At 46.3% G+C, this 12,106-nt stretch overlaps 1 protein-coding gene across 1 annotated transcript in view; it reads right to left on the bottom strand.

Annotated features, from left to right (window-relative positions):
- Positions 1-1,705: 1,705 nt before the first annotated feature.
- Positions 1,706-12,106, bottom strand: part of LOC123756013 (major facilitator superfamily domain-containing protein 6) — an 88,310-nt gene continuing 77,909 nt past the window's right edge. Inside the window, exon 10 of the mRNA XM_069300052.1 lies at positions 1,706-6,110. Coding sequence (XP_069156153.1) covers positions 6,109-6,110 — 2 coding nt within the window. The 3' untranslated portion in view covers positions 1,706-6,108. The remainder of the gene's footprint in view (positions 6,111-12,106) is intronic.

Here is a 12,106-nt window from a genome sequence, read left to right as displayed (position 1 = left end):
TTGTTAGCAGTCAACCACAGCTGGACTTTAGTTCAGTATTCACCATGTCGTTAAAAATAAGTGTGTTAGCATGTGAGAAAATGAAGGTTGTATCATCAGCAAATAGAATAGGCTTTAAATGTTGGTTGGTATTTGGAAGATCATTGATATATGTGAGAAAGAGGAGTTGATCAAGTATTCTACCCTGCGGAACGCCAAATGTTAGTTGGCAAAGTGGAAGAAGTAACATCGTTCACTGAAACATACTGAAAAATATAAATAAATATATAACAATAAAAAATAAAAATAAATAAAATAAAAAAAAATTAAGCATTTTTCTTTTCCCCTAATTTATCCCATGTACTGTCTGATCTCATCTTTCTTCAAGTTACCCATCGAGCTTTAACTCGTGCTCAGTTTCATACTGCACGTTATGGAAATATCCATTAATTCGTTCTCTTCACTTGTTTCAAACATTTGTGTAGGTATTGGGGATGTTGTCTAGTCTCTAGTGTGAATATTGATGTACAGTATTCACTCAGTGATGGATGCCCTTTTATCATCAATTACAACACAGATGGTCTCATCTTTTGGGTCCTACTAAGACTGTAAACTTATAATGATGCTGTCCAAAGGATCTACCAAAATCTTAGCTTTGAGAGCCCAGGAGTGTGATAACTCTGAAATGAATATTCAGTGTACTGTATTTTTATACATGCATATTGTGATTCATAATAAAATATTATTAATAAAAAATGGCCATAAAATTTGCATAAAACCTTGTTAAAGTTTTAAAGTTTATTCAGCAGTTTTGATAATGTAGAGCGCTACAATATAATATTTTAAAAGTCCTTCACACGTCACTAAGACAGTTAAGAAAGCTTTATTTCTTAATCATTAAACTCCTCCAGTTGCTATCTACATTTACCTCTGCACTAATGGCCAAATAAGATTTCATTTAAATGTTTATTTTGTGAACTTTTTCATGCGCATCATGATGTATGACTGACTTAGCGGGGCCATTTAATGGTTAAAGGTTAACACATGACAGAGATAACATTACTGCACAGACTGAGTGACCAGTTAACAAAGGGACATACCCCACAATATACAGTGTGTCTACTACACAATGTAGATATGATAGAGCCCAATAGGCTCAGGAACCTGTACACCTGTTGATTGACAGTTGAGAGGCGGGACCAAAGAGCCAGAGCTCAACCCCCTGCAAGCACAACTAGGTGAGTACAACTAGGTGAGTACAGTTCTTATGCAGGCGATGAGTCACAATAATGTGGGTAAAGTATGTTGACCAGACCAAACACTTGGAGGTGAAGAGACTAGAACACACTAGAACATACAGTTCTTATGTTTTCTTGCTCTCATGAAACTGAGGGTATACTGTACAAATATTAAAAAGATACATTATTTTATTAACAGGTGAAAGATGACACCTGAAGGGAAAGGAACTATCAGAAGCAAGCGTTAAGCAATGACCACTGTATAGCATACTTGGAAGGGGTCAGGATTAGAATTTGGGATGGGATGGAGGGAAGGAATGAGCTAAAAAGAGTGTGTAAAAAGTATGAAAATGTTAAGATATTATCCTTGAACTTCAGTACTAGAGTGCCTTCACTATAGCACTTTACTTGTCCTCACCACAATCCTACTTGTCCCTTCTCCACCACCCAAAACCCTTCTTATGATAAAAAAACACAATCATAATTTTTATTTAATAAATATACAAAAAAATGGCAGTTTTTAATCATTCTTACAGAGCATGTATAATTAATAATACATGAATACATAGAGCATTTCAGGCATAATTTATAATAATTCAGTTAGGCTGTTTAAAGATAAGATGAGGTAGACAAATACTAACAATAAGCTCATATATATATTGCTCCAAAAATTTAAGAATTGATACACATCATTAAGGCAGGCATAACGTTAACAAATGATTCAGAGAAATGAACACTTGTTATAAGTAAAAATTAAAATTAAATGAGAATGGCAATTTTTTTTTTAATGTTGAAAGTTTTTAAAATAATTGACAATTATACAAGACATTTATAAACAGCAATTGTTTTAAAAGTAAACCGTACATATTTACCAATTTTAAAATTGTATACAAGTTTTTTTTTAGTTCATTTATTATGCACCCCATACCCATCCTGTGGGCGGTAGTGGAAATTGTTACAGAGGCACATAATGGGCTCGGGGCCGAACACTAAAATTCATTTAGATAAATAATTTACAACATTCAGTGCACATCGTCACATCAACAATGGGGCTCGAGTCCGATCACAAGTACAGTTTCTAAATTAAGCAACTGACATATGCGGAGAGCTAGTGTCATAATTGATGTTGGTCCTGCACACCGCCCCCCATCCAGTGGGCAGCGGTGGATAGGTTACAATCACTTAGTTACTACCTACAGTTAGCAAAGTGGAGATATTTGGCTAAAATTTTGGGTAGCAGATGATTTTGAATTAAATATTCACACATTTCTTGAACATTTGTTGTAGAATTGTCTTTGAATTCACGTATCTTTTCACACTCCATCACATAGTGACGGAGGGTGTGCGAATAATTTAGTAGACACAGTTTACATTTGGTCAGGTCTACATCATCAGATAATTAAAACCGGTTAGATACTAACCTAACCTAATCTATCTAACCGGTTAAAACCGGTTAGATAGATTTCAGAGATACTTATAGCCGAGTCTAAGTAAGTAATTATCAAAAGAAGGCACCAAGCTGGGAAGGCCATGTAGCACCATCAAATGTGGGATATTCAAGAGGCGCTAAATATCACTAAGGATGTCAATACGAGAACAAAAGCGCATAAGGAGAACCATATCAATGGTATCCAATTCACCAAGGATTCTATCGAGGAACAGGTGGCCACGAGGGACGATCTGGAAGCAAAAGGCACGCACGTCCCGGAAGTCAGGACATTCAACAAGGATATGCACGACTGTAAGAGGGACAATACAATTTGGACAATAAGGAGCAGTGCGGTGCTCCATTAAGTGACTAAGTTAAGCGTGTATGGCCACTACGCAACCTCGCCAGAGCCGGTTCCCACCACCGGTTACGGTTGTAGGAGGAAGACCATTAGAACACACTACCCCTAATAGTATGCAAGTAAGTAATTATCAAAAGAAGGCACCAAACCGGGAAGGCAAAGAGTATGCAATTAGTTACCAGTAACAGAAGACCAACGACCCTGCCAACGGGCACGGATTGAGGAATGAATAACTGGGTAGAAGTCGAAATAAGGAACACTTATGGGAAATGGGACAAGTGAGGATAGCTTCTTTAGCAGCAGCATCCGTACGCTCATTTAAGGAAACACCAATGTGGCTGGGAACATCTTTCGTCGGCAACGTTGCAAGAGGAAGTCACTCTTGCATCTCAGTGAGTCATCTCCCTCGCAGTGTGACTCAGGCGGCCAGTTGCTTGAGCGCTACGTATCCCTACTTCACCAACGTTCCTGACATCTTTTGGACTCTTTCTTGATTGAGTTGAGGATCTTGAGCTCGCCAGCTATATAGAAAGCCAACCACGTCTCTCTGTTCAACAGCTGCTGTGTTCTACAGCCTCAACGAGCACTTTGGTGCTAGCAAGTTCATTTCCAACCTACACAAGTATTGGAGCAGACCCAGGCTAAATTAAATAGCTAGCCAACACTCGTCCTAAGCAGTGACATCTTCCTCGTACCATCTTCATGTATTGTCTAGTGTACTTGTGTCCAGGTCGGACTACATTTAGGTGAACAGGCCCGCTTCGAGCCAGAACAAACCCAGGTGAGAAGTCAGCAGTTCACCTTTTTGCAGCTGCGTCATGGCATAGGTGCATTCTTTCTCCTCTCCTAAATTTCTTCCGTTTCTGACACTGCCGAGCCAGTTGTGGAATCTGGTGATCGTGCGAGCCCACCATAACTAGGGGTTGCAATCTTCCTGGACCCGGTGTTTGTTCGTAGCGAGAGCCTCAGGTCAGGTCCTAGACCTCGCCTACACACCCCACTGAATTTAATAGATTCACGCAGTGATTGCTTCAAAACACGGGACTGTCTGTAGAAAGTGAGTCAATGGTTCACTGTCTGCGGATGAAATACACTGGAACTACACCCATTGACACTATTGACTGCATCACTACTTTCTACAAATGTCACTGTTCTCCTGCCACTTCGCATGTCAAATATGCCAACACCAACAGTTTTAAATTTTTCCTTGCCTCTGAAGACCATCTTTTTGTCTGTTTTCAGGAACCTGTTCATAGAAAACTCGCCCAAGCCTTTCCCGTGCTCACTGTTGCACAAAAAGCAAAAGGCTCTGTTCTTGTACATAATGTCGATAACGCTGTTATTGCTGAACTTCAAAACACCAATCTCTCTCTCAGGACATTTCTACTAGGAATGCCATTTATGTTGAGGAAATTTACCCAGTGCCTAATACCAAACACTAAAATTCAATGTTCTTTCCCTGCTGAAGCCCAAAAAGTCTTGCATCAGGATATCAAAAACCTTAACAATAGCACTCCTCCCAACCTCATCAGTCCAGTTGAATATCTTCCATGGCTTCAATGCTTCAAATACTGCAAATATACTCATGAAACCCGCCAATGAAAACGTCGACATATTTGCTCTATATCAAACAGTCCCAAGCTTTGAAGGCCATTTTTGGACTCGGTGCCAGGGCCCCCACATTAAAATGCACCAATTGCCAAGGTGCTCATTAAGCCATAAATAAATATTGCCCTCTGAGGAAACAGACTCTGAAACCTCTTCGTACTACCCAACCTCGCACCCATGCACAACCTCATTCTACATCAACCTCCCAAAACCCATCCTATCATCAAATAACATCAGCCAACATCACCACCCTACGACTGCACATCAGACTCATCCCTCTCCACCTCTCTTCCCTCACCCACCACCTCCACCTAATACTCCTCTTCAAAACTTCTCATATGAACGAGTCACCGCTTGTGTACAAAATACATATCTGAAGGCCAAGGATGATGGGCGGGACTTTGCTGCCCATCTTCCCCCCCCCCCCCCTCTCTCCCTCTCTCTCCCTCTCTCTCTCTCTCTCTCTCTCTCTCACACACACACACACACACACACACAATGATCTTCCTTGCATATCTGTCCCTCCTCCTCAGCTCTTACGCTCTGTTCCATTCTCACCTAACGTCCACACTCAACAAAATATCATGACTTCAGCTGCTGAGAATACTGTAGTTCCTCCAGAACCTCCAACCAGCCCAATCCCGACTGATACAGAAAACGGAACCACTGACCAGACTGAAGACCCTAAACTATCCCAAACCGGCCTACCCATGTCCCATGTACTCCCTACTTCTTCCTCTCCCATCATTGTCCCCTCTACTTGCCAATCTCACTTCAAATACTACAACTTCTAATACTTCCCTCTTGGTCCCTGTCAACCTGCCTTCTGACACTCTTCGTCCCCCATCTGCTCCAGTTATTCCGAATGTTTCCGATCGTCTCTCGCAACGAGGCCGCTCCACAACTCATTGTCCATCTCCCACTTCTCGTACCTACCTCGCTCCAGTCACAAACCTTGGACGATTTGCCGCAGAACTTGAATCAAGCTGTCCTCCTTCATCCTGTACACGCACAAAATCCCGCCAGCAACTTATTCGGCTCCCAACATTCTTAAAGATTATCCAATTCAATGTGCGGGCATATTTCTCTATTAGACATACAGTGTCAGATTTTATTGAGGCCGAGACACCTGATGTATTAAGTAACACATACATTACTAACACACAAAATCATGCATTATGGCTACTCCTCTTACCAGTCACCTGTTGAACCACATGAAGGAGTTGCAATACTCACAAGATCTTCATATAAACACAAACTTGTACATACTCCCTGGCTCCACAAACATTTTCTTGCCTGTGGTGTTTGTGTGTTACTGAGGAAGTCTTGATTGTGGGGTTGATATAAAGCCATTGCTTGGTTACTGACTTTAATACTTAATATGATTACATGACTAGTAGCTACCAAGCTTGGCGGGCGTCCTGTATGCTCTATTGTTTACCTCCTCCCTCTGGCGTCTGCTCCGCCACACATAGAAAACGGACGGTACCATTTTCTGTGAACATGACATTGCCATCAAAGTCCACACCCACATGGGCCCACTCAAATGCACGACCTACATCTTACATGGCCTTTCCATCCAAGACATCACCTCTCTCTTCAACCATACACTTGCCTGGTTTCCTGCTTGCAGATCTCAATGCACAACACCATATTTTCCACCACAATATCAGGAATCGACATGATCAACAGCATCATCAACTATATATTCAAAAACATTTATTCTTTCTTGGCCCAGGCTTCCCCACTTCTTTCATACATGCAGGTTCTGGAAGACCTCATAAATTCATCAACAGACTTGGCAACAACCTCCAACACTGTTTCATCAGGATCCCGTACGGGGTCTGATCACATTCCCTTAATTCTCATCCATCTCCAAAAATCCTATTCTCATCCCCAGCACTCCACTTTTCTCATACCATAGGGCAAATTGGGACATGTTCAAACAACACATTGGTGACACTGATCTCGCTTATGAATATATCAACAAACATCACACTGACATTGATATTCAAGCACACAACATACAAGACGCTATCACACATACAGCAAACATCTCCATTCCCAAAACAATGCTCAAACCACACTGCAATTGCTATATAGTCGTAATGGCTTGGCACTTTCCCCAGATAGTTCCCGTCCCTTCTTTCCATTTGCACTAAACGCCTCTTAGCTTGTTATCATGCTCGCTTCTCACAACACAAGATGAACATTGCAGTCTCCGTGGTGTAGTGGTAAGACACTCGCCTGGCGTTCCGCGAGCGCTTTGTCATGGGTTCGTATCCTGGCCGGGGAGGATTTACTGGGCGTAAATCCTTAACTGTAGCCTCTGTTTAACTCAACAGTAAAATGGGTACTTGGTTGTAACAACGATTCTTCGCGGCGGGGATCGTATTCCAGGGACCTGCCCGAAACGCTACGCGTACTAGTGGCTCTACAAGTAAGTAAGTAATTATCAAAAGAAGGCACCAAACCGGGAAGGCTATGTAGCACCATCAAATACGCAAAATAATCAGAGGGCGCTAAATATCACCAAGGATGCCAATACGAGAACAAAAACGCATAAGGCGAACGATATCAAAAGTATCCGAGTCACCAAGAATTCTATCGAGGGACAGGTGACCGCGAGGGGCGGTCGGAAAGCAAGACACACGCTCGTCCTGGAAGTCAGGACATTCAAGAAGGACATGCACGACCGTAAGAGGGACAATGCAACTAGGACAATAAGGAGCAGGGCGGCGCTCCATCAAGTGACCATGGGTTAAGCGAGTATGGCCAATACGCAACCTCGCTAGAGCTGTTTCCCACCGCCGGTTACGGTGGAAGGAGGACGGCCACGAGGAAACACAACATTTAAGAGTACGTAGCTTGTTACCAGTAACAGACAACCAAGAAGCCTGCCAACGGGTAAGGACTGAGGAATGGATAACCGGGTAAAAGTCGGAATACGGAATGCCTTTACGAGAGATGGGACAAGAGCGGACAGCTTCCTTAGCGGCAGCATCCGCACGCTCATTTAAAGACACGCCAATATGGCTGGGAACCCAACAAAACTCAACCGACTTAAATTTACTGTGAACGAGAAACAGCCAATGCTGGATCTCGACAACTACCGGATGAACTGGATGAAAGCACCCGAGAGCCATGAGGGCACTACGAGAGTCAACAACAACCACAAACGAAGACTGACAACGAGAAAGCAGGAGACGAAGAGCATAGAGAATAGCATAAAGTTCCGCTGTAAAGATGCTAGTCTCCGGAGGCAAGCGACACATATAAGTGCGATCAGGAAAAACAACAGAGTAGCCAACACCGTCCGCTGACTTAGACCCATCGGTGAAGACAGAAACGGAGCGGGAGTGAGAAGAAAAGTGCTCGAGGAAAAGGCGTTTTAGAACTGTAGGAGGGGTAAAAGCTTTAGTGATACGAGTCAAGGATGTACAAAACCGCGGAAGAGGGACCCTCCACGGGGGCAAAGAAGGAACAACACGAGGAGAAACATCAGAAATACGAACGGAAAGAGAATCCTGCAGGCGAGATAACCGGACAGAAAGAGGGAGGTGGTGAAGAGGAACAGGAACCGCAGGAGGGGTAAAAGTTAAAGCACGACAGAGACGAGAGGAAGGATGTTGCAAGGACCGCGCAAGATAGCGAAGACAGTAGCGATCACGGCGGTCCTGGAGAGACAGGAAGCCAGTGTCAACATACAAGCTAAGGACGGGAGTCGAACGAAAGGCACCAGAACTGAGGCGCAACCCAGTATGGTGCAAAGCATCAAGACGGCGAAGAGTAGAAGGAGAAGCAGACGAGTAAGCAGGGCAACCATAATCGAGCTTAGACAGGACGAGAGAGGAATGTAAAGCAAGGAGAGTGCGCCTATCTGCCCCCCAAGAAGTATGGGACAAGACCCGAAGGAGGGTAAGGGACTTAGAGCACTCAACACGGAGGTAAGAGATATGGGGAGACCAAGACAAACGAGTGTCAAGGAATAACCCCAAAAGCTTCGCGGAATCTTTGTATTCAAGGGGATGACCATAAAGTGACAAAGAGGGACGAAGAACAACCCGTTTCCGCGTAAAAGTCATGGCACAAGTCTTAGAAGTAGAGAACTTGAAGCCATGACCTGTGGCCCAAGACGACACGGCATCAATCGCAAGTTGAAGCCGGCGTTGAAGGAGAGGCGAATCATCACCCTGACAACAAAGGGTAAGATCATCGACATAGAGAGCGGAGAAGACACCAGAAGGAAGAGAGGAAAGAAGACCATTGAGGGCAACCAGAAAAAGAGTAGTGCTCAGAACACTACCCTGGGGCACACCTTCGTATTGCTGAAAAGGGGGAGAGAGAGCGGTACCAAGGCGCACCCGAAAGGAACGACGAGAGAGGAAGCTGCGGAGAAAGAGAGGGAGATGACCACGAAGGCCAAAAGAATGAAGTTGAGATAGGATATGATAACGCCAAGTGGTGTCGTAAGCCTTTTCTAGGTCAAAAAGGACGGCAACAACGGAGGTCTTCGCAGCAAAAGCAGTACGTATATAGACCTCCAAGTTCACCAGGACATCTGTCGTGCTGCGGCACTTGCGGAAACCAAATTGAGAAGGGGAGAGGAGGTGATGGTGTTCCAGGAACCACATCAGACGAACGTTAACCATACGTTCAAAGAGTTTGCAGACACAACTTGTGAGAGCAATAGGGCGAAAGTCCGTAGGGGAAGTACCCAGAGACCCTGGTTTGCGAACAGGGAGGACAACGGCATCGAGCCAGTCCTCAGGGACTGACGACGACTCCCAGATCCGATTATACAGACTCAGTAAATACTGAGACGTGCTCGGAGGGAGATGGCGAAGCATCTCATAATGAATACCATCGGAGCCCGCCGCCGTAGAACCGCAGAGGGCCAGGGCAGAACGAAGTTCAGAGAGAGAGAAGGGATCATTATAGGGAAGCTGAAGATGAGTGCAGAAATCTAAAGGACGAGACTCAAGGACAGGTTTACGAAGAAGGAAAGATTGGGGAAGATGAAGACCAGAGCTAACAGAAGAAAAGTGGGAACCCAGTTCGGAAGCGACCTGCAACGGGTCCGCCACAAGAGTATCATGGAGGTGAAGGACCGGTGAAACATCGGGAACGAACTTACCCGCTATCTTGCGGATACGCTTCCAGATCTGGGCCAGAGGGGTTTCGGACGTAATTGTCGAGACATAAGATGCCCAACATTCACGTTTAGCCGTACGGATGGCCCTACGGGCCACCGCACTCGCTTTCCGAAAGAAAAGAAAAGAATCGGTCGTCTGCCTACGGCGGTGCTTCTTCCAGGCTGCACGCTTACAGCGGACAGCCCGAGCACAGTCCGCATTCCACCAGGGAACGCACTTCCGTGGACCCCGAGAGGAAGAGCGAGGAATAGAGCGGAGGGCAGCGTCGAAGACAGTGTCATGAAAAAGGAGGAGAGCGCGAGAGAGGGGCAGAAGGGAGAGGTCAGAGAGAGTAGCACTGAGGGAAAACAGGGTCCAGTCCGCCTTAGCAAACTGCCACCTAGGGAAAGAGAGGGAAGGGCGAAAAGAGAAAAAGGAAACAAGGATGGGGAAATGATCACTTCCATGGAGGTCATCAAGAACCTGCCATGTGAAATCTAAGTAAAGAGAAGAAGAGCAGAGAGAAAGATCAAGACAAGAAAGGGTGCGAGTTCGAGAGTCCAAATGAGTGGGCTCACCAGAATTCAGAAGAGACAGGGAAGAAGAGAGGAGAAACGGCTCAAGGAGGCGACCCCGGGTATTCGTCAGAACGTCACCCCAAAGAGAATGACGACAATTGAAGTCACCCAGCAGGAGCACAGGCTCCGGCAAGGAGTCTAGGAGGTGTTTCAAATCAGGAAGAGAGAGCGGGACACCCGGGGGGAGATAAATGGAACAAACTGTGTACCATTTCCCCACAAAGATACGAGCAGCAGAACAATGGAGAGGCGAAGGAAAAAGTAAAGGAACAAAGGGAACATCAGCCCGAATCAAGAGAGCAGAAGAATTAGAAGCCCCAGCAATGGCTGGGGGGGGGGAGAGAAAGGAATAGCCACGAAAACGACCAGGACGAGCACCAAGCATCGGCTCCTGGAGACAGACACAAAGGGGCGAAAACCGCGAAACCAGAAGTTGGAGTTCGAGGAAATTGGCGTAATAACCTCGAACGTTCCATTGAAGAATGGACAACGACGAGAAGAGAAAGGACAAAAACAGAGAACAAGGAAGAAACAAAGGCGAAAGACCAACAGAGCACGTTAAAGAATATCAGGGTCGGGATCAGGGTCAGCAAAGTCAGGGTTAGGGGGCATGGGTAAACTGAGCAAAGACGGAGGGAAGGAAACGGGAGAACAGATCAGAGATGGGCGGGCAGGGTCCGGAGGAGGAGGAGGAGGAGGAGGAGGAGACAACGGAGAGGAGCAGTCAAGGACAGCAGCAGGAAGAGGGGGAGTAGAAAGAGAGGAGCGCACCCCAGCAAGAGCAGCAACCGAAAGGGAAGCAGGGGCCAAAGAAACCTCCATAGCAGGAACAGGGGGCGCAAGCACTGAAACGGGAGTGGAAGGAGCAACAGAGCCAGAAGGAGGAGCTGAGGAAGAAAGCGAAGCCTTCTTACCCGCCGGGGAAGAGGAAGGAGAGGAGCCAGGCTTACGCTTCTGACTTAAAGAGACCGGTGTCCCAGCAACTACGTACCGGGCAACGGATTCCAGTGTCTCAACAGGAGAAGCCGAACGAGAGCACACACGACGGCCGTTAGGAGAGCGATGGACATCCGCCCGCACAGACAGGCGGCGGGGAGAGCCGATAGATGGAGGAAGAGGATGGGAAGGAGGATCGGAGGGGGACGAGGAAGGAGACACAGAAGACACGACAGACCGGGTAGAAGGAAGGGGAACCCCAGACAGAGGACCAGGAGGAGGATCCTTCGGGAGAGAACCCAAAGGGACAGAGGAGGGGGCAGTGGGCGCATCAGGGTCCAAGGCCTGGAAACGGTTGTGAGTCTGAGGAAGGCGGGAAGGACGAGGAGAGGAAGAGCGCAACACGCGAGCATAAGAGATATTAGCATAAGGCGGGAGCCGGCGAACCTGGCGCCTCGCCTCAGGAAAAGATAAACGCTCCCGGTGCTTCAAGTTGAGGACGGCTGCCTCAAGCTTGTAATGGACACACGCACGGGAGAAGGTAGGATGGGCCTCACCGCAGTTGAGGCAACGAGCCTGGGGAGAAGCGCACTCCGACTTAGAGTGACCTTCGCCACCACACAAAGGACAGAGAGAGACAGTCCCGGAGCAGCGGAGGGCACCATGCCCAAACCTCCAGCACTTGTTGCAGAGCCGAGGAGAAGGAATGTACTCCTGGACAGAGCACCTGGCACCAGCAAGAATGACAGAGGGTGGAAGGGTCCTACCATCAAAGGTAATCTTCACAACCCGGAGGGGTTGACGGCGACTACCACGAGGGGGACGAGTAAACGTGTCCACCT

This window comes from Procambarus clarkii, chromosome 43 (genome assembly GCF_040958095.1).
Source record: "Procambarus clarkii isolate CNS0578487 chromosome 43, FALCON_Pclarkii_2.0, whole genome shotgun sequence".
NCBI classification, from domain to species: domain Eukaryota; kingdom Metazoa; phylum Arthropoda; class Malacostraca; order Decapoda; family Cambaridae; genus Procambarus; species Procambarus clarkii.
The sequence above is the reverse complement of the archived record's forward strand: the minus strand, read 5'-3'. Positions and strand labels throughout refer to the sequence as shown.